This window comes from Sus scrofa, chromosome 15 (genome assembly GCF_000003025.6).
Source record: "Sus scrofa isolate TJ Tabasco breed Duroc chromosome 15, Sscrofa11.1, whole genome shotgun sequence".
NCBI lineage: Eukaryota > Metazoa > Chordata > Mammalia > Artiodactyla > Suidae > Sus > Sus scrofa.
Genome location: NC_010457.5, coordinates 131262262 through 131286172, shown reverse-complemented (window position 1 = coordinate 131286172; position 23911 = coordinate 131262262). Strand labels below are relative to the sequence as shown.

General features: G+C 40.6%; 1 protein-coding gene across 9 annotated transcripts in view; it reads right to left on the bottom strand.

The window, feature by feature from the left end:
- Positions 1–23911, bottom strand: part of SP140 (SP140 nuclear body protein) — a 66868-nt gene that overhangs the window by 6000 nt on the left and 36957 nt on the right. For 6 of the 9 annotated variants that reach the window (XM_021075644.1, XM_003133706.4, XM_021075645.1 and 3 more), the window contains 8 exons: positions 23212–23265; positions 14143–14220; positions 11934–12020; positions 8843–8917; positions 7197–7301; positions 5281–5423; positions 3760–3807; positions 1274–1315 (listed from right to left, as the gene is read on the bottom strand). In XM_021075644.1, the coding sequence (XP_020931303.1) occupies positions 1274–1315; positions 3760–3807; positions 5281–5423; positions 7197–7301; positions 8843–8917; positions 11934–12020; positions 14143–14220; positions 23212–23265 (632 nt within the window). The remainder of the gene's footprint in view (positions 1–1273; positions 1316–3759; positions 3808–5280; positions 5424–7196; positions 7302–8842; positions 8918–11933; positions 12021–14142; positions 14221–23211; positions 23266–23911) is intronic. The other 3 variants (XM_005657577.3, XM_005657578.3, XM_013990605.2) reach the window with 3 other exon arrangements.

Genomic DNA, 23911 nt, shown 5'->3' with positions numbered 1-23911 from the left:
TGAAAACTGTTCTAAAATATAAAATAAAATAAAATAAAATGAAATGAAACAAAATGCAGAATTCCAGACCTACTCACACACACACACAAAGAAAGAAACAGTAACTGTCACTTCTGGACTGGGACATCTTTTCTGGAAACATCTGAGATGATGGCTGATTTGCCAGCCTTATTCCACAAGTGAATACTATGAGCAGAGATTTCGTCTTTGCCAGCCCCTGATGCTGACTGTGAAGTATGAATGAGAAATAAACCTTTCCTATTTATAAAAGAAGTCCACCTTTTTGCATTGAAAGGAATCGAAATATAAGTTAGCTGAGAGAGTAGAGTCATCCATAATTTTCGCAGACCTCAAAGAGCCAGCCATATGGTTCCAGTTTGAGTAAAAATTGCCCTCTGGGGAGTTCCTGTCGTGCCACAGTGGAAATGAATCTGACTAGTATCCATGAGGATGCGAGTTCGATCCCTGGCCTTGCTCAGTGGGTTGGGGATCTGGCTTTGCTGTGAGTGGTGGTGTAGGTCACAGACGTGGCTTGGATCCCGTGTTGCTGTGGCTGTGGTGTAGGCCAGCAGCTATCACTCTAATTCAACCCCTAGCCTGGGAATTTCCATATGCTGTGGGTGTGGCCCTAAAAAGAAGAAAAAATGCCCTGTGATTTGCTATGTAGTGACCAGCTCAGCATCATGAAGGCTCCCTCAGGACTGGACACAGGGCTTCCATAAAGAATCCACTAGCGCTGAGTGCATGTCTCTGCTGCACTCACAACAGGCACCACACCTTGAACTTCCTAGCTTGGTCAGGGCTATTCCTCTAGCTGGTGCTTAAAACTGTCTGGCTCGACCTGCACCTTGCTATAGAGGTTTCGGATTTTCCTTTCCTTCCATATTGCCTGCTTTAAAATGCTACTATCCCCTCAAATTTGCTCCTTATCTTTCATCTGCAGGTCAGCCACACCCATTACCACTTTACTCCAGGCTCTAGAGCCCTTGTGGTCTCCAGCTTGGCCTCCCACATTCACTTTCAAGGGGAAATGAGGAAATAGGAAAATTTCCATGGAACAAATGGAGAGGATGCTTTCATGCTGAGACACCGAAGCCCGGAGCCATGTACCTGATGTGGGTAATGGGTTTGCTGTTCCCTGCTCGGCACACACAGCAACGTGCTCCACCAGCGTGTGGAGTGTGCTTCAGGGAAATGAAGGGACAACACAGAGAGTGCATTGAGGGAAAAGGCTGACATTATTCTGGGGCTACAGGTGGGAGTTAGTACTTACATAAGGGTCAACTAAGGTATTATCATGAGACTTTGGGATCATCTGCAGAAAAGAAAGAAAGATTAAATGGCAATACTGAATGTGATGCATGCAGCCATTACTTACTGAAACGTTACTCTGTTGAGGGATTTAAGGCATGGTTTACCCATTATTTCATATGGGTTTTTATGGACACATACATCTACTTGGAAAGTAAAAAGCACCACTAATACCACTGTTTGGCCCAAAGAAAGTTCCATTCCCTGGCTCTCAGATCCAAGGTGGGCTTTCATGAAGCCACACAGGAAGTTTGGTCCTGGTTTCCACAGATGGAGTTGGAGAAACTCTGCTGGTTCTCCTACTTCAAGAGGCCCATGGGCATTTCCTTCTACAATGGAAAGTGTCACCCCACCCAGAGGAGCTGCAGGGAAATTGTCAGGCTGAGGACTCAGCAGCAACAGCCCCCCAAAGTGACCACGAGGCACAGAGTCCTGGACTCCATGCAAGTGTCCCACCTTTCACAGGCCTCCTAGGGCACAGTCCTAAAGATAAAATGGTAACCGATTACCACCCACTAGCGTTACATGGCTTTTTTAAAATATTCAATAGAATGATTAGAATCCTTCTGGGATACAGGCAGCTCCAGCCTTTATCTCCAGCACATGGCCCACTGGTCATGGACAAGTATGATTCATGGGCCAGTGGCCTGAGAGGGGGAAAAAACAGATCCACAGAGAAAGGAGAGCCCACCACTCACTGCTCACCTTTCTGCGTGTCCTAAAATCCACCCCTCCTTTCCATTAGTTAGTCTTCTATGTTAAGACAATGAACTTGGAACAATCCCTGAGTTCAGGGATATTTTTTTCAATTTTCTAATGGCCATTGGGCATTTAGTATGCACTCAGTAATTACATGTTGAATGAGTTAATAGATGAGTATCATTTCACTTAGGAAAATAGATTACTTGCTATCTCTTAAGCAAATACTAGCCTACAATAAAAAATTGATCTAGAGGAATATGTTGGATTATTTTACAACACAGCAGCTGTCATCAAAAGGTGTTAGTGAGCTTTGTCAGGAGGCAGGAAGCTGTCATGGGTGGTACTGAGAGTGACACTGAAGATTCCAAAAGCCAAGGGACAAGAGATATTCTGAGTGGCACAGAGGACCCATGGAGGTAGTAATGGGTCCTGAGATCTGCTGCTCAGAGGAGCTTCTATTCTTGCTCATAGGGAGACACAAAATACAGAGGCAACTTGAGCTTGTTGCTGAAAATTGCTGCACCCATGAACAAGGGTAGATTCTGTCAGTAGGAAGTTGTCAGCTTACTTGGGTGATTTGAGTACCTCTTGGCACCCAGGGAATAGTATAGATGCTGGTCTTTAGTATACTCACTAAAGAGGGCAAATAATAGATTCCCTTCAGAAAATTCAGTGGGTGCAACATCCCAAGGACTTAGAGTTCAGAGTGTCCAGACCATCAGATAATGTAAAGGCTTGGACCTCACATTCCCAGTAGAAGATAAAGTCCCCTTGGCCAGCTATGTGTGACCTATCTTGGAAGTCTATGAATGTCTTGAATGGCCATTTCTACCTGAGATATATAAGAATGGCACTTCTCACCTTCTTCTCATTCTCAGGTTCTCATTTATAGCCAATATTGAAAAAATCATCGCTTTATCCTAAATCTACATTGCATCTTACGTATTTGTTTGTTGCCTCCATAGAGGAAGGAATCACTTTCATGGATAGAAGGGAAGTCTGCACAGCCCCTCTGGTGGAGCCAAAGGGGCAACATCAAAGTAAACAATATTCCAGGTCGGCCCCTCCTATGCAATTCATCCGTCTCCCAAGGGCTTCCTCCCTAAGAACACCACTGTCATGAAGGGCAAATGACGGCCCCTGAAAAAAGATTTCTATATGTCTGTGTACATTTTATTGGAATATGGAAGGGGATGCAAAGGATCAGGAGAGAAATATGCTTTCTGTTGTCCATATCATGAAATGATTGATGGACCAAGATTGACTCTCTTAGATTGGGAGCATCTCAATGACTGGGAACAAACTTTTGCCCCATCAGATTTCATTTAAGTTAAAAAAAATAGTAACATTGATTTAAAAAATCTGGGTTTGAGTTGGAGGTGACCACATCACCTTATCATGACATATTTGTGTGCATTCCAGAATCATGTTCGCTTTTACAACTTTGACTCATTTATGATGTCTGCATCTTTAGCTAAAGCACATCCACAAGTCTGTTCTGGGGGCTCCTTATCACCTCCATCTCAAATAATTTACAATTCAAAGAAGATCTTGCTGAAAATACAGTGTAATATTCAAAGTAGCAACACTGAATATTTTGCATGCCAAAAACATTTTAAAGGTGGGAATGGGGTATTGGAGGAAATTTAATGATAATTACCCAATTGAGAAACCCAAAAATAATACACTATGCATGTAAAAATCAGTTATATGATGAGAACTTGTAGAAAGTTATGTAACAATCACCTTTCTTTTCCTGGGATATTTCCTTGGAGGCTTGAGCAGATATCCTTTCTGAAAGACAAAAAGATCCAAGTATATGGGGGGGCCTGTGGGTTTGGCATTTCCAACCTCCTCCCACATATTTCTACCTGGATGTCCCACTGGCAGCCCAAAGTGAGAAACCATCTCCCTCTTCTCATCTCTACTTCTTCTAGAGTTCAGTCAATAGTAGCTGAAAAATTATCTTTGGAACGTTCATATTTTCCTCTTGTGCTTTTCTCCTAAGTTTTAAGAGATTTCCTTCATAATCTCTTTACTGTCTCTCACTCCTTTCTATTCCCACCAGTGTCACTCAAGCTTGAGTCCACACACTAGGGCTGGTCAATCAACACATGTTTATGCCGTGCCTACTGGACGTCAGATATTCTGGACAATCGTGGGCACGTAAGGATGGACAAACCCTAGAGGGCTCTAGTGAGAAAAACAGAGTGCACAGAAGGATAAAAATAAAACAGTATAAGAAGGGCCTTATTAGTGGACTTGGGGAGCCCAGGGAAGGGAGGACCAGGGCCAGGTCAGTCAGGGGATATTCAGAGAAGAATGATATATGAGCTGAGCCTTGCAAGTGGAGTATGGATTTCTTGGGCTGAAAGACACTGAAGTCATCTAAAGTACTATTTTAAATATGTCCTTTCACAAATATTTATGCAAAATAAGTAAGATGTGGGTATCGGAGGAAGTAGTTACATGTGAGGAGCCAACTTTTAATTGCTTTATGCTCTCAGAAATAGCTGCTCTTTATAAATAACCCATCTCAAATTATTCACATTAAACCTTGTGAAACTGCCAGTTTTGCAGGTAGAAAATCAAAGAGTAACGATTTTGAACTGTTCACCTATAGAGACTATCATCTAGACATCCATAAAATGTCATCCAATTTGAAAAAAAAATATCATTTCACATGTCAGAAGACCTCATTGATTCTTCACGGCCTGTGTTGAGTTTAAACACCTTAGCCTGGCATTCAACCCCTTCACAGACTCCCCAATACATTTTTTTTCTACTGTTCAGCATGGTGACCCAGTTACACATACAAGTATACATTCTTTTTTCTCACATTATCATGTTCCATCATGGATGGATTATGCTTAATCACACATGATACGTCCACCTCAATCCAAAGAGCCCCTTTAGTCGTGGTGCTGGCTTTCACACCATTCTTTCTCTAGAGTACATTCCTCCAACCTGTTTGATCATAAACTGTCTTCTTCTCTCAGTTCATAAAGCTTCTGCATGTGACCGAGTCAGAGTGACCTTTCCCTCCTCCCAGCTCCTGCATCCATCCTGACAGAGCCCCTTCTGCAACACTGATGTACTCTGTATACTGAGCTTAGGATGGAACACCTCTCCCCGGGTGAGGGGATAAACTCAGAAGGCATCAGGCTTTTCGCTACAGCTCAATAGATATTTGGTGAGCAAACGGTGCTCTCACTCTTAGGGTGCAACAAGAAAAGTCAAATCCCAGATCCCCTGCCATTGGAATACCTCTATCAGCCATCGTAGGTTTCTCCCACCACAGCGGATACTCAGCTTCCAGTTCTTTGCTCTAGTGTAGCCTCCGTGGACTTCAAATTCCCTGGGGGTGAACCACTCTCCATTCTTACCCTTTATACACTTCATCGAGACTCCTGTAAAATCGGGATAAGTTAATCCTCAGCCCTCTTTGTCTTCAGACTCTGGGCTCCCACCACCCTGGATCTGGACTCACCCAATTTGGGCTCAAGATTTATAACAGGAGAGTCTGGCCTCCCCTTTTAGGCTTCAGAATCCCCAAACCTAGCTTGTAAATCCCTCTAAGGGGATTTACTGCTTTGTGGCAACAGTTCTTTAACCTTTGCGCAACAACAAAAAAAGAGTGAAAATTACCATCAAAAAATCAAGAATTTGCCTTTGGGATGGATTAGCAATGAGACCCTGCTGTGTAGCACTGGGAACTCTGTCTAGTCAATTATGATGGAGCATGTAATGTGAGAAAAAAGAAAGTATACATGTATGTGTAACTGGGTCACCATGCTGTGCAGTAGAAAACAAAATATATATATAAAGAAATAAAAAAAGAAATAAAATAAATCAACCTTTTAAAAGTATTTCAAAATCACCTACAAAGGAAAAGCAAGTGATTTTTTTTTTCTTTTTATGGCTGCACTTGAAGCGTATGGAAGTTCCCAGGCTAGGGGTCGAATCAGAGCTGCAGATGCCAGATGGCAGCCTATACTGCCGCCATGGCAACACTAGAACCCAGCCACATCTGTGATGAACACTGCAGCTTGCAGCAATGATCCCTAACCCACTGAGTGAGGCCAGGGATCAAACCCACATCCTCATGGAAACTACGTCCGGTTCTTAACCTGCTGAGCCACCACTTGACTTATCCCCATGAATATTCAAAGCAGCACTTTTCATAATAGCCGAAGAGTGGAAACAATCCAAACTGATGAATGGATAAACAAAATATGGTGCATCCATACAATGGAATATTATGTTGTTCAACAATAAGAAGGAAGGAAGTTCTAATACACACTATTCCATTGGATGAACCTTGAAAACAACAACCTACATGAGAGAGCAAGTCACAAAAGGGAACATATTCTATGAGCCCATTTATGTGAAATATATAGAAGAGGTCAATTCATGGGAATAAGCCAATGCATGGAGCAGAAAATAGATTCACCCAGTTTAGGGCTGGGCAGTGGCATGAGGTGAGACCAGGCATCGACCGCTAATAGATACAGGGTTTCCTTTAGGATGGACTGACGAAAATATTCTCAAATTAGATTGTGTTGATGGCTGTACATCTTGTGACCATACAAACAAAACTCAACATTGAATTGTACACTCTGAGTGGTGAATTGCATGATATGTGAATATTATCTCAGCTAAGCTGTCTAAATATTTCATCTCAAGGTAAGTTAATTCCTCACAGCTATCCCAAGAGGCAGGTTTTTAATTATCTCTTTTGTAGACGAAAATTTTCAGGCTGAGAAAGCTCCCATTCTCTACTCATGGATCTGTCCCTCTCGGCATGGCTGAGGCTGGGACTCAGGTGGTCTGATTCTAAATGCTGTGCTGTATCCACTGCCTTGAGCACCTGCCCTGGGGATGATCACGCAGAGGGAGAGATGATATGAAGGTGGAGGCCGAGGGCCTCTTTCCTTTAATTTCTGCTTTCCTTCTCTTTGGTTTATTGAGTGTCCCCGTGGACACTTCCTTATGGGAGTGAACACCTAAGATGTATTATGATCTCTTAAAGTGTGAACGTGTCATCTTAGGAATCTCTTCCTCCCTCTCTCGAGCCAAACTTCTGCCCCAATTCCTTCAACCATGTGTAAATTGCAGGGGTCATTCCGTTACTTCCTGTGTTTCCTTCAGAGAAGAGTTGCAAAGTAGAACATAAAATCCACCTTTTTTCAGTTTCTTCTTATGTAACCTCCCCTTCACCTCACCACAGGTCACAGGAAGTATTTGAGCTTGAAAATCCACATTATTACCTCTGTACTTTCTGGACCCTGAAAGAGAAGATTCCTTCACTGTTTTGTTTCCACTTGCACACGCACCCCTTCTCCCATGCCAAGTTTGTCCCTGCGAAGGTTTGGAGGAACCTAGAAAGCTTCATTCCACAAATCTCTAGTCCAGGCTTTCTTCCAAGGGGCATTTTTGTTACATAACTACAGAATGTCTATCTCCATCTCATCCTTCAAATCTCACACAAAACAGAAGGCATTAGCAGAGAAAGCAGGCTTCAATAAAACTATCTTAACTGCGAAGCCAGTCAGCTCCATTGATTATTTCTGGTATACATATTACAAGGTGTATCACCTTCTTTTTTCATTTTTAAAAAATTCAAGTGCAGTTGATTGACAATATTGTGCCTTACAGGACAATGAAACATACAGCCACGTTATGTTATGAAGGGAGATCTGTAGCTGTACTATTTCACTGCAGTCAGGTAGCTGGAGCAAAGTGAGAGACTGTACTTGTACCTCCCTCTCTGGGCCCTGACTGAGTGAGCAGAGAGAGGATAATGATGGGGGAACCTAATGGAAGTGGTGTTTGCCTTCTTCTCTGCTTTGCTGCACTTCTCCCTCAGCTATTCTCTTTAGCTGAGAGAGGAGTTAAGGAGGCTCTAAAATAATCTTCAAGTTGCATGGGGGTGGGAAGGGATGCTGGAGACCTATTCCACAGAAGCAGGGGTGAGAGGTCTTCAAATGACCTAACTCAAGGAGGATGTGAAACTGATGCTGCTCCTCCAGCCAACATTGCAGACTTATGATGGGAAGAGAGGAGCTGTCCGTGGTCCAGTTTCTGAGAAAGGTAGATTAGTAGAACTGGGGTGGACTGAGCAGGAGTGTTGGCCTAATTCACTCTCTTGCTTTACAAATGGAGAAACAAACAAAAGTGGTCAAGTGACAGGTTGGAGCCTACACAGGAAAAGAGGATGACACAGAGTTCTGACCACCACTCCACTGCCCCTCTGGTGTAGAACCTCTGACTCTCTGTGTACCAAGAGAAGGGTCAGCTATAAATCTGTGGATTATATATGTGCCCTTATATGGCAACAGACAATTTCCAGCTTGAGAGTTATCAGTTCAGTGAAGACAGCATCACTGTAGGGTTGGGTTTAGAGCCGTCACCAAGTTACTTGTTTGTGGAATTATCTTCTTTTCCAACAGTTAGTGAAGCTACGTTAAGCAATTAGGGAAATGGGTTTATCACTAAAAACATGGAGAAAGGCAAATTTCTGCTGCGTCATTATTGAAAGTATATTCTCCTTTTTTTCTTCACACACCTCCCCCCCCTTTGTTGTTTTTAGAGCCGCAGGTACAGCATAAGGAAGTTCCCAGGCTAGGGGTTGAATTGGAGCTACAGCTGCTGGCCTACACCCACAGCCACCGCAACACCAGATCCAAGCTGAGTCTGCGACCTACACCACAGCACACAGCAGTGCCGGATCATTAACCCCCTGAGTGAGGCCAGGGATCCAACCTGCATCTGCATCATGCTACTTGGATTTGTTTCCATTGAGCCACATGAGAACTCTCTTCTTTACCTCTTTTCTTAACTCTTTTCTGTGTGGCTCTGTCACTCTGAGTAAAGTAGAGTTTAGGTCTGGCTCTTTTTTTCCCTGGGAAAATTAGAAAAACATAATCACAGTCACAGACACACAAGTTGCATTACATATAGTAGTGCTTTTCAGAATGCCCACTGAAATGTAACTCCCCAAAAAGCCTGTCGAATGCACAAGGAAAAATACATAAGCTACAAAGAATTAGATGGCTAATCTTAGATTCATATTTTACTTTTCATAGTCCCACATTAGTAAAACAAATAATTGAAATCAGTATTTTATTTATATCTCAAGCAACCATGTGTTAAGAGATGCCAATGGCACATCTACTAATTTTGGTCTTTCCCACATAAATATGAGGTCGAGGTAATGATTATGCCTATTATAGAAACCAAAATATTCAGGAGAAGTTGAGACAAAAACTGCAAAATCAAGTGAAGACATTTCAGGTTTCCTTTTGTGGCAGGACGGGGATATTTAGGAATTTCTGTGATAACCTACGGTGGGCTTCACAGGGAGACACCTGGCATCTACATAACCTGGAATGAAGTAACGTGTACATTTGTGCTGAAGATGTTAGTTAATGTGACCAAGGGTTTTGTTCATTGGGGTTTAGGCAACTATCTTGGGATCTAAGAAACTAACAAGAAGGCTGGACAGAGGAAGGGTTGGGATTGAGTCCCTCAAAATCTTGATTTCAAATAGTAATGAAAGATGACTTGGCAGCTGTTGCAGCAGAGAATGTTCTTCCATTTACAAGTTAATTGACTGTGGATACGCATCCCAACGTCTGCTCTCTTTCACATGTGCTTTGTTTTCTAAGGCAGAGAAAAATTCACTTCCTTTTTTCTGTGTTCAGTGACTCCCCATCCAGTGACCACCATCTGGTGGTGCTGGGTAGGGTCATACAGACTTCACGAAGAACTATTTTCCAGACAGCTCCTTCCTAAGTGCTGTAAACTCTAAGCAGATGGTGAGCATGTATCAGAATGCAAAGTAAAAAGGCTCTTTCCTTCAGTCAAACCCACAGTGGACTCATTCTTTGCAACATAATCTTACTTTCCGGTCATTAGACTAAACTGTTAACTGAGAAGGTTTTCATCTCTTCAAGATCGAAATGGCCCCATGGGAAAATGTTGATAATCAGACCTTATCAGAAGATCAGAAAAGTCACAGCCTTGCAAAGTATCACCCTATTATTATTTACAAGATAATGGGAGCTCAAACAAGAGGTCTGCAGAGATTTATAAACTTGTAAGAAAGTAGAGGATGCGGATGTTAATAGCCATGGGCTAAGGAGCCATATCTACCCACATATGGCTCTCTGAGGCACCCCTCACCTCTGCTCTCACCCAAGGTGCCAAAGTGGTGGAATACTCTGGAAGACAAGGATATTTCTGTCTCTTTTTCCTGTCTCCTTCCTCTTCTAAAGATGCATGCTCACAGCTCAATGAGAAGAGATCCAGGCATCTTATTCTTGCCTTTCATAGATTCCAGCTCAGCTTGGCACTAAAGCCCTAATCGCAATCTTAGATGGTCTAGCAAATACAGAGTTCTTTCTTGCTTTCTATCTGTCGCTCTCTGCTTATATCTTTCCTGGCTAGCAGGTATGTTGGATTTACCCTTCATCAAACCTGTTAGGTCTAAATATTTGTAAAGAGAAAAAGGAAATACATTGAAGTCCATTCTTGTCTTTGGAGCTTCTGATATAATGATATTTGAAGCTTGAAGCCTGTTAATTCATAATACAGCACTATTATATTTACTTTCAAAACTGATTGGCAGAACAAGGCAGGCTTTAATGATTTCTGTGTCCCTAGGCTGTCATACCCATTTAATAACACTGAAACCTCATAACAAACCCTAATCAATACTGTGGCAGTCAGATTATAATTTAAGGTTCTCTTTTTTAAAAAATTGTTGTGGTTGGTATTAACATCTAGAAGTAAATGTCACAGAATTTTAAATTTCATACTGTTTTATCAAGATCTCAGTAGTACTAAGTCCCAACAGTTGAGAACAATTCATTTAGTGCCAAGAAGGGTGACCAACTGCCCCAGTGAGTTCAGGACTAAAGAGTACCCAGGATGAAGGACTCTCAGTGGCAGAACTTGGAAAGTCTCAGGCAAACTGAGTTGAGTTGGTTGCCCTACTGCCAGACACCCCCCATCCAAAGGCAAAGCACTGAACCCATATGAACCATACAAAGTAATGGTGGAATAGGTTATGGTGGCCCTGGATCTTCACTCATAACCAGCCTATATTTCCTTCCCCCAAAAGTCAGGCTGGTTCTTCACTCTACGTCTTCCCTCACCATGGAGGTGATGAAAGCAGTGCATGGAGAAAAGAGCTAGGGATCCTGCACTGTCCTTATCCAATGTCACCTCATGGCTATGCCTGTCAGGTTAGATACCTCTACAAGCCATCTCTCCTCTTCATTCACTTCCCCAATCCCAAATGGGGTCAAACCAGCAGCTCATGAGTAGGAGTAGCGCAAAGAGAGAATAAGAGAAGAGCTGATCATGTCACCTCCCCACTGCAGGTCTTCCAGACCAAAGTTGCTCAGGTCTGCTCTGAAGGAGGGGAGCTGCTCTAAGTCAGAGAAAATACCAAAGTTTTAATGCCAGGCTGGAAAGGACTCTCAATGGAAGAAGACTCTTATTCCTGTGAAAAGGGAATAGGAAAGCTCTATCACCTGCCCAAGACAGGAAAAACCCATCTAGAAAGTAGATTTGAAAGGCAATGAGAGAATTAACTTGCTTTCTGCTTATAATTTATAAAGTCTAGCCATTTAAAAAAAAAACCAATATTGTAAGGTAAAGGAATTTTCATGAAAAACAAATAAAACTCATAGGGGAAAAAATTAGGTCCTGAGCAAATAAGAGCTATGATATAAATGCAGTTTATCATCCTGGCTCCAGATGGATTTGCTTCCAGATTTCATGGCTCTCACATTCATGGTTATGCCTGACCAGTAAAAACTTAAGGAGGATCTGTGTTCCTCAAAACATTAGTAAAATTTCTATCGACTCCCAGGGCAAAGTAAAAAACAGTGGCACAAACTTCCTCTCACCCTTAATCTTGGCAGGGTCCTCCAGATGCATTTTCACCCTCTTTCTTTTCACGACCAGCTGGCCAGCAGCAGTGCTGTTGTCGGGGTCTAGGCAGAAGGAAATAAAGAGTTTAGCAATGAGCGGCTGACATGTGAGACCAAAAGCAAGGGAGGAATTTTATGAGAGTACAATACAGTGGACAAAACACCATCTAGGAGCCAGAGCCCCAGGAAAAGCACTCTGTCCCTGTCTCTTCTTCCATAAAATAGACCTACTATTGCTCCAGCTCATCATAGGGTTGTTGTGAAGATCAAGTGCTAAAGTTTTTCAAAAATGCTTTATAAACCGTACATTACAATGTACAATACTGTACCTTATGGCTAATTGTAAAAATGCATAAAATGTATTGATATTCCAGTGAATATGCGTTGAAAATATAGAAGTCAGTTCAGAAGTATCCCCCCCAAAAGCAAGTAAAGGAATACTTGTTTGAATTCTGAATGCCGTTGCACTATATGCTCAGACAAGAAGGGAAGTTATAGCCAGGGATGTCAAGCAGGTGATCAGAGCATTCTCTACTCATGAGGGATGATGAAAATCATTTGAAAAAATTTTAAAAAATTACATACAAGATTTCATTATACTTTGGGGAAAAATGGTTTAGAACTTATCTATGGACACACAGACCTGAATAAAAATGTTACGATGGGAGTTCCTGCTTTGGCAAGGTGGGTTAAGAATCCAACTGCAGTGGCTTGGGTCTCTGCAGAGGCATGAGTTCAATCTCTGGCCCAACACAGTGGGTTAAAGTATCCAGTGTGGCATAGGTCACACAGGAACTCTTGGCCCGGGAACTTCCATATGCCATGGGTGAGGTCATAAAAAAATTTTTTTTAATTAAAAAGAAGTGTTATAATGATTAAATCCAAATGTTTGGTGTTTAGAAAAATAACCATTTTAAAATGGATGCAACCACTTTTTTTCCTTTTATAAATAAAACTGTCAACATTCACTAATAGGGCAGCAATGTAAATTGGCAAGAACATGAAATGTACAGATTGGTGAAATTAATTTTTAATTGGATTATAAAATATTATTATATAGATTTATTAATTCAAAAATGGAAGTCATGCGAAAAATGAAGTCAAGCCCTCATTGTCTAAAGGAAAAGAGTTCCTTAAACCACTACTGAAATAAACAGGACTCAGGGGTCTAATTAGAAGTAATATATGCACTTTGCTGGAAACTCAGAAAATATGCATGAAACATCACCATCTGGAGATAGCCACAATTAACTTGTTCCAAAATACCCTCCTAGGCTTTTCTTTTTGCATATTTTACTACTTTTTTTTTTTTTTTTTTTTTAGTGCCGCTTCCAAGGCATATGGAAGTCTCAAGAATAGGGGTCAAATTCGAGCTGTAACTGCAAGTTTACGCCACAGCCATAGCAATGCCAGATCCAAGCTGTGTATGCAATCTACACCACACATCACAGCAACGCCGGATCCTTAACCCACTAAGTGAGACCAGGGATCGAGCCCAAGTCCTCCTAGGTAGTAGTTGGGTTCGTTACCACTGAGCCACAATGGGAACTCTGCATATTTTACAATTTAAATAACATTTTTTCATTACAATAGTTGAACATGTTTAGTATTTGGAATATACACACATACCTTTAAAAAAACACAAGTAAAAATATAAACATCAGCTATATTCCAAAGACCAAGTACAAATTTTTTATGGCTATACTGACATTGATTTTTCTTTATTTCTATGTCTCCCTTTATATAGATCAATAAATAGGCACAAATAGAAATCCAAAGAGATACAAAACCATATCTGCACAAATATATATATGCTTATATGTATATTTTCTTTACCACATGTGTATACACACATGCACACACACAGTCTGCTTTATTCATTTAGCTTTTTTTGGAGCAACTCTTCAAATTAATAATAGTCTTTTGACCTAGGAAAGAAGCCATGTTCTGAGGATGGCTGTGTCTTCCTATCAGCCCCGTGGCATTTGGTTCTAGACTTTTACACACCTGAGATATAAACTATTCTGTGGAAGCCACTGTATTTGGGGGCCTCTTTGTTACAGTGTCTTGACCTATATCCTAACTGACATAGTAGCTAGGAAACTTTCACCGTCTTCAAGAGACTGCAAGCTGCAAGAATCCAGAAAGCAGTGCCTTATAAACACAACAGCAGGGAATGCTTCACCTCGCTGCTTCTGTTTTTGATAGCTGTTTCTCCACTTTCCCCCTTTTATTTTTGTCCAGGAATGCCTTTTCTTTTTTCCTAAAAAAAAAAAAGAGATAATAAAGTTAATTATTCAGAGTGGTAAATGTAATTCCAAAACCCTTATATACCAGTAGTTTTCAAGTATTTTTTTCAGACTTAAGTTCAGAAGAATGGGGCAAATGTCTTAACTACCAGTGTAGCAGTACAAGGTTGATTTTGAGTTATATTTTATTCTGCATAGACTTGGGAGACTATAGGAGATGACCTTCCCTTGAAAAGCAAAAAGAAAATAAACTCCCACTGGCATCCTAGACTGAATGCTAATTGTTGTGGTTATATGTCAATGTGTTCCTTTTTTGCTTTTAAGTAAATTTAAGTGTGCACATGGATGATATGCTGCGCTGACGTCGAGAGGCATTCTCTCAACTTTGATGTAGAGAGTTGCCATTAAATAATCTCTGTACTCTTACCGTTATAACACAAATCCTATTACTTATGTTTAATATAGGACCTGGAATCCCCAGAGGACTTAAAGAGTCACAGTCGGTTTTGTGTTGTGTTTCGCTTTTGCGTGAATGATACGAAAACATGTGACAGTAGGAAGACCACTGGCACTGGGCTGGTAACTCAGTCCTGACTTACAAGTCAAGAAGGGCCAAAAGGCCTTGCTCTTCAAGTGGAAATTGTATATTGAAGACTGCAGGAGCTACCAGATGATCCGGCAACCCCACTCCTGGGCATATATCCGGAAAGGATGAAAGCTCTAATTCCAAAAGACACATGGACCCCAGTGTGCACAGCAGCACTACTTATAACAGCCAAGACACGAAAGCAATCAAGAGATGAGTGGATAATGATGCGGTGTGTGTATATATATATATAACACTCCATTGTGTACACACACACACACACACACCATGGAATGTTACTCATCTATAAAAAAGAATGAAATAATGGTATTTGCAGCAACATGGATGGACCTAGAGATTATTATATCAAGTGAAGTGAAACAGACAAAGACAAACATCATCTGATGTGACCTGCATGTGGAATCTAAAAAAGTGATACAAATGAAATCAGTTTACAAAACAGAAAGAGACCTATAGACATAGAAAATAAACTTATGGTGACCAGAGGGAAAAAAGTGGGGAGGGATAAACTTGGAGTGTGGGATTAACAGATACTCACTACTGTATATGAAGTAAACAACAAGGATTTACTAGACAGCACAGGGAACAATACTTGGTATCTTGTAACAACCTTGTGATTCAGATATATGTACATATATAACTGAATCACCTTATTGTACACCCGAAACTAAAACAATATTGCAAATCACTATACTTTCATTTTATTGATTTATTTATTTTTTGTCTTTTTGCCATTTCTTGGGCCGCTCCAGCGGCATATGGAGGTTCCCAGGCTAGGGGTCTAATCGGAGCTGTAGCTGCCAGCCTACGCCAGAGCCACAGCAATGCAGGATCCGAGCTGCGTCTGTAACCTACACCACAGCTCACGGCAACGCCGGATCGTTAACCCACTGAGCAAGGGCAGGGATCAAACTGGCAACCTCATGGTTTCTAGTCCGATTCGTTAACCACTGCACCACGATGGGAACTCCTATACTTTAATTTTAAAAAGAAAAGAGAGACTTGGACCCAATGGCACTTGGCTTTCTATTCTACTTCACAGCCTAAAGCAAATATTGGCCTTGCTGGGGTCTTCAGTTCACCAAAATTCCCCCACAGACCTGCACCCCATGTCCTGATGCTTAGCTGAGACGGTCAAAGTCCACTGGGCTGCTGTGGCTGCAACTCAGAGCCTGCTTGGCAGAACCAAAAGTGGATGTGATCATGCCTCTAGTTAGCAGAAGTCAGATGACTGGGTTCTTGCACACAACTGCATGCTTGGTTTGCCACATGGAAAACCACAGACTGGCAGAGTAGGGACACCTAGCTCTGGGGCAGTGGTTGGGGAAACTATGGTGCTGATTGACCAGTCTGGGCTCCTCATGGAAATGCCCGGTCTCTACTGATGGAAGCTGACATTATGATTCTGATGCAGGGGTTATGGCTGATTGCTAGGTTCGTGACTTCTGCTAGAATCTGACCCATTTGTCCTATGTGGGGGGAGTCACATCACAAAGGGCTTTGCCTCTGCCTGGCCCTGGCACACTGACCAGGCCTTAAGCCCCTCTTGGATCTATGGGTAGTGCCTCAACGTGGTCTACTCTTCAGCTTATAGACCAGCTGACTCTGACCACACCACTGTGACCCTAGAAACTCATGGGCAGCTTGAGCCTGGCTGCCTGGACCACTGCAGTCTGACAAGGATGTATCCTTTATCAAAAAAACTCTTCACAATGCACTGACTGTCTAGCCTACATCCCTCACGTCTCCTGTCCACACACTTTTGTAAGTTTCTTTGGTCACTGAAGGCAGGTGTCCCCAGAAAGGGATCAGCTCCTTCCTGGATAATGAGCAGGACAAAAGTGGTAGGAGATTAATGGTAGTATATAGGGCAGTTCTGAAATTTCAGGATTCTGTTAGAACATTCCTGGGGATTATGCACCATCCTTTCCCCAACCTGCCTGGAGGGCACAGGCTTGGAGTCCCTAGGGGATTCAGATTTAATTCTGGCTATATCTTATGAAAATGCCTTTGCTCCCCTGGTATCTGACCCTTCTGAATGAAAAGTTTGATTGCAGCTTTTTCACATTAGCCAAAAACGAAACACTTGGGGGTATCCATCAATAGAAGAAAATATACACAAAATGTGGTACTGTCATACCTTGTACCCTCCTTAGTAAACCACATTTATTTAAAGTTTTAAAGCAAGTCAGTTAAGTTATCATGAAAAAAATAAGAATAATGGCTGCCACTGATGAGTGAAGGGTAAAGAGGTACCAGAAAGGGCATAAGGATTGTTTCCAGGGTGATGGTCACATTCTGTATCCTGATAAGAATTTGGAGAATGCATTTATTAGAACTCACCAACCATACACTTATTTGGGGAGAAGTGTACTGATATCTGCAACTTTGAAATGTTTCAAACTTGAAGATGGGTTAGTGGATATATAGAGAAATGGATAGGTGGAATGCAATAAAGCAAGTACAGGAAAATATTAATTGTGAATCTTTGTTGGACTTTATTGTAAACTTCACTCAGCTTTTCTATAAGTGTAAACTTTCCGTGACTCAGTGTTGGGAAAGAGTTTTTGGAGAGAAAGGACAGATTAATTACTGAGAAATGACAATCACAATAAAAGAGGATTTTTTTTCATCAGTCACTAAACAAATTCTAGAGGACGATGTAGTAAACACATCACTGTGCAGATAAAAAAAAAAATGTCAACCTAGAATTCTAAGCTTGCTGAAAAATTCTGTCAAAATAAAGAAAAATTTGCACATACAACACTTAAAAAGATTATCTGAGAGACCACTCACTAAAAGAACCAAAGGATTTAATTCAGCCAGATAAAAAAGCAAACTCGAAGAAACAGTGATGAGTACATAAAATTATTTTTAAATTTTTAGGTAAATATCAACTGCAAAAATCATAGTATTTTCAAACTTTGTGGTACATCTGGTCACTTGTGATGGAACATGATGGAGGATAATGTGAGAAAAAGAATGTATGTATGTGTGTGGGTGTGACTGGGTCATTCTGTTATGCAGTAGAAATTTGATAGAACACTGTAAACCAACTATAATGTAAAAAATAAAATCATAAATAAATAAATAAATGAAAATTTAAAATAAATATGAAACAACAAGGCTAAATGGTAGAGATGGATGGTCAGTATGTAGTGAATCCATGCTAAGATCTTTGTCATCTTTGGGGATTGGCAAAAGAGATTATGGAAATTTTATCTCTAATCTCCAAACCAGCAGAAAAAATAAATAGAATTGTATTTCAATCCATTCAAAAGTAGGAAAGAGACATAAAAACACAGAAAAATAAAGGCGATTAGTGATACAGAAGTTATAAGTCCACATATATCAGGAATAACAATAAATGTAAACAAATGAAATTTAACTATTACAAGATTAAGATTATCAGAGAAGATTAGAAAAAGCTAGGTGTTGTTACAAGAGGCATAAACCAGGAGTTCCTGCTGTGGCTCAATGGAATCAGCGGCATCTCTGCAGAGCCAGGATGCAGGCACAGTGGGGTAAAAGGATCCAGTGCTGCTGTAGCTGCAGTGTGGGTCACAATCCTGGCTCAGATCCAACCCCTTGGCCTGGGAACCCCAGATGCTGGAAGTGGGGGAGGAAGGGGAGGCAGCCAAGAAAGAAAAAAAAAAAGAGGCATAAAATACAGCTGCAAAAAAGGGCTTAATGTAAAGTGAGTAAAAATATCAAAAATGTAGAAGTTCACCTAACACTATCAGCACCCTGAATAAAGAGACCTTAAGGTCAAAAGCATTAATAAGGATAAAGAGGAACATTGTATTATAATAACAAAAGGAAAAAATCCACTAGGTTATGCAGTCATGGATAGCCTCAGAGTATTTACAGTAAAACAACAGAGTGAGGAATTGTGGAGGAATAGTGAGAAATTGGCAAAGACACAGTCAAGTGGGAGAACTCACCATATCTAAACCTGGTGGAAGAAATATAGCTTAATTTAAAAGACTTCAACAAGAAAGTTGTGCTTGATAAAGAATATGTATATGGGAAGAAACCAGATCCCAACAAATAGTTCAATGCATACTATCTTAAAGCAGCATAGACCACTGAAAAATATTGACCATAAATTAGGATGCAAAGAAACTTTCAAGAAATTTTAAAGAATTGATGAGGTCAATTCTTCATATTATGTTGCAGATATTCATCTTCCACTCCTAGCAGAATATCTGCACTGTTGGAGATGTCAGTGTGTCCAGACAAAATACATAGTCTATAACCCCCCTTTCAGCTGCATGGCCACCAGTTTAAGATCTGACCAGGAAGATCAAAGCAGAATATTTTTGTGCGAGGAGGGGGAGCCCTTGGAAAGCTTCTCCACAAAAAAGGATAGACCTCCAGGGAAAATATCTTTTACTCTTCACTCTTTTTCCTTCAGGTGGCCTAGAACATGGACTCATGGCTAGAGCTGAGTAGGCATTTTGGACAAAGGCATGATCTTGACAGTGGCTGAACTCAAACGTCGAAGAAGCTTCAAAGTGTAAAGCCTTAAATAGCCAAAACTATTTTTAAAAGGAAAGCAAAATTGGAAGTCTTGCACTAGCTGATTTCAGAACTTATCATAAAGCTATAGTGATTGAGATGGTGTGGTGTTGGCATAAAAATATATAGATAAAAAGAACAGAAAAGAAAGTCCAGAAACATGACTAAACTCATATGAGCAACTAACTTTAAACAAGGGTGTCAAGGACTTCCCGTGTGGCTCACGACTAAACAAGGGTGTCAAAGTAATTGATTTAATGTATAAATGATGCTGGAACAATTGGCTATCCACATGCAAAAAGAAGAAGAACCAATCCTTACCTCACACCACATGTAGAATTAACTCAAACTGATCACAGATCTAAATGTGAAAACTGAAACCGTAAAATTTCTTGAAGAAAATATAAGACCTGAATCAAAATTTCTTATATAGGATGGAAAAATTACAGATTATAAAAGAAAAACACTGATAGACTTCAAAAAACATTTAAAAAATTTTTCTTTTTGATGCTGCTAGGAAAATGAAAAGGGAAGCCACAGACTGTATGGCATATAACCAAAAAAGGAGTTGTATCCAGAATACATAAATAAATTTTACAACTAAAAAATAGACAACCCAGTTAAATAAGGACAAAAGTTTTGAACAGATACTGCATCAAATGAAATTTATGGACAGCAAATAAGTAAGGAAAGATGCTCACACCATTATCATTAGGGAAATGCAAATTAAAACTACAATGAGATACTATTATGCACCCATGAAAATGGCTAACATTAGGGAGATTAGCAATACCAAGTGTTAGTGAGTATGTAGAATAATTGGAAATTTCATGCATTGCTGGTGCAAATGTAAAAAGGTACAATTACTTAGAAAAATACTTAGGCAGATCCTTAAAATGCTGAACATGCACGTACATTCAAGTTACTCAGTAGTACCGCTCCTAGGTATTTACCTAAGAAATGTACAAGCAGCCTTATCTGAAATAGCCAAAAGCTGGAAACAGCTCAACATCTATTGGCAGGTGAGTAAATAAACAATCTGTGGTATGTCCGTATAACGGGATACTTCTCAGCAACAAAAATGGAATAACTACTGACACACACACACCAACGTGGATGTGCCTCAAAAGCATCATCCTAAATCAAAGGGGCCAGACACTACAAAACTATGGACTGTATAAATTCCTTTATATGAAATTTTATTTTTAAAAAACCTAAACTGATAAAAACCAATCCGCTGTTGTCAAGGGCTAGAAGGAGAAGAAAGGGACATAAATGGACTCTTGGGAATGACAGACATGTTCTAAGTGATGATTGTGGTGGCATTTACACGACCACAGACATTTGTTAAAACTTATCCAGTCATACCTCAATAGTGATGGATGCCATTATATGAAATTATAGCTCAATAAAGACAAGAAAAGTAAAAATGGGCAGGATCTATTTAAAAACCCTAAAACAGGAGTTCCCGTCGTGGCGCAGTGGTTAACGAATCCGACTAGGAACCATGAGGTTGCGGGTTCGGTCCCTGCCCTTGCTCAGTGGGTTAACGATCTGGCGTTGCCGTGAGCTGTGGTGTAGGTTGCAGACGTGGCTCGGATCCCGCATTGCTGTGGCTCTGGCGTAGGCCGGTGGCTACAGCTCCGATTCAACCCGTGGCCTGGGAACCTCCATATGCCGCTGGAGCGGCCCAAAGAAATAGCAAAAAGACAAAATAAATAAATAAAATTAAAAAATAAAAAAATAAATAAAAACCCTAAAACATTGCTGAAGAACATAAAAGGTGATCTGAATAAATGAGTAACTCATTCTTGTAAAGACCTCAATTCTACCCAAATTAATCTCCAAATTCAATGTATTTTCAAAGTTCCAATGGAATTAGGGACATATTGGAGGAAATTTTGATTGATTCTAAAATTCACGCACAGTGAGTAGGCTAGAATTACTGAACTTCTGGGATCTACTTTTCTGTTGCTTCTCAATATATTTTTTACTTTTTCTTGGCTAAAATATACTTATATAATGAGTAGGAATAGAAATTTTCACTTTAAAGTATGATTAAACCAGCTTGGTACCACATTAAAAATAAACAGACCAGCAGTCAGACACAGATCTGTGCATACAGAAAAAGGCACAAAAGAACTTTCAAATCATGAAGAAAAAAGTGTTGGTGCTCTACTTCAGAGTTGTGTCGGACACAGATCTGTGAATACAGAAAAAGACACAAAAGACATTCAAATCATGAAGAAAAAAAGTGCTGGCATTCACGGGCACACGAAAAGATGTTCAACACCGCTAATCATCTGAGAAATGCAAATCAAAACCCAGTGAGACATCACCTCACACCTTTGAGAATGGCTCTCATGGAGAAGAACACAAATAGCAAATTTGTGCAATATTGTGCAGAAAAGGGAACCTCACTCACTGTTGGTGTAAATGAAAGTTGGTGCAGCCACTGTGGAAAACCGTTTTGGGGGGTGGTTCTCGAAAAGCTAAAAATAGAACTACCAAATGACCCAGCAATGGCACTCCTGGGCATATATCCAAACACAAAAACACTAATTCGAAAAGACACAGGTTCCCCAATGTTCACAGCAGCAGAATTTACATGTGCAACATGAAACCAGCTGCACCTTTATCATAGTGCTTAGAAATCGCCTTAGCTATTGATCCAGAAAGTTCTGTTTCCCACATAACCGCAGGACAGAATTTCACTGAGCTTTCTGCCATTATATAATAAGGATGCTGTTTCCTTTAACTTCCAAAAACGTGTTCCTTCCTTTCTTCAGTGACACCTTTAACCTTCCTGTTTCTGCAAACACTCTTTCCACGATGCTGCCCGAATCACAAGCAGAGCCTTTAGCACCACATTTCTACTAACAAACTGCTCAAGGCAATCTAGACATTTCTACCATTCTACTTACAATTCTTGTTATTACCCAATTTTCCTTTGCCCAATTCCAAAGCCACTTCCACATTTTTAGGAATGTGCCATGGCTGCACTCCAGTTCAAATAACAGAAAATCTGGAGTCCTTGTCGTGGCGCGGCAGAAACGAATCCGACTAGGAACCATGAGGTTGCAGGTTCAATCTCTGCCCTCACTCAGGGGGTTAAGGATCTGGCGTGGCTGTGGCTGTGGTGTAGGCCAGCAGCTGCGTAGCTCCAATTAGACCCCCAGCCTGGGAACCTTCATATGCCATGGGTGCAGCCCTAAAAATACAAAACAAACAAACAAGCAAACAAACAAACAAAAAACCCAAAAACAAAAGCAAAAACAAACCCTGCAAATAACTGAAAATCTGTTTTACTCTCTTATGGCTATCATAACAAATGACCACAAGTTCAGTGGCTTAAAACAGTTCAAATTTCTCATCTTACAGTTATGCCAGAAGGCTGACAAGAGCCTCTCTGGGCTAAAATCAAGGTTTCAGTAAGGCCTTCATTCCTTCCTGGAGGTTGTGGAGGAAAATCTATTTCCTTTACTTTTCCATCTTCTACGAGTCACCCATATTCCTTGTTCCTCCTCTCCATTTCCAAAGCCAGGAGTATCGCATCTCTCTGTGACGACCTTCTACAATCATTTCTTCTTCCCTTCACAGCCAGGAAGAGTTCTCTACTTTTTAAAGCTCATTTGAATATATTAAGTGCACCAGATAATCCAGGATACTCTCCCCTTTCAAGGTCTCTGTCTTAATTGTATCTGTAAAATCCCTTTTGCATGTAAAATAACAGATTCTAGGTTCCAGAGAATAAGGTACAGGCATCTTTGTAGGGCCTTTAAATTAGTAAAACTTAATATTATAAATAATAATGATGAAACTGGAATTAAAGACTCATTTTAATATCAAAAGCAAATAAAATTGTCTGAACTCTTACTTCTTTTCCTCTTGAGTTTTCCCAAAGTGGAGGTGTTTCTACTATCCACAAGAGCTAGACAAAATAGGAGGTGAAGAAACAAAAATGAATAAATAAAAATACAAATCTTAGGATGATTCATACTGCAGAAAGCGTGAATTTATGAAGATGTTTGGATTATCACTTCTCTCTTCCTTCTGAAGGAAATAAACCCACTAAATTTGAGAAATGGGAGTTCAGGATGGGCCCTGGGTCTTCCTTCATTTCTCAGTAAGACTTTGAAAAATACTCTTAAATACCTATATACTTCAGTTTACTCAGATACTTGTCTAGTTCTGAAGAACTTTGTTAGGATTAAATCAGGTCTTATGTGCAAAGGTTTATTGGAAATCATTATATAAACATGCTGCAGAATATCTATCAAAAATATGTGCTGGAGGAGTTTCCGCTGTGGCTCAGTAATAATGAACCTGGCTAGCATCCATAAGGATGAGGGTTCAATCCCTGGCCTCCAACAGTGAGTTAAGGATCCGGTGTTGCTGTGAACTGTGGTGTAGGTCGCAGACTCAGCTTGGATCCCATGTTGCTGGGGCTGTGGTAAAGGCTGGCAGTTGCAGCTCCAACTTGACCCCTAGACTGGGAACTTCCATCTGCTACAGGGGCAGCCCTGAAAAGACCAAAAAAAAAAAAGCACTGGATTAAGAATAGTTGATCTGAAGTC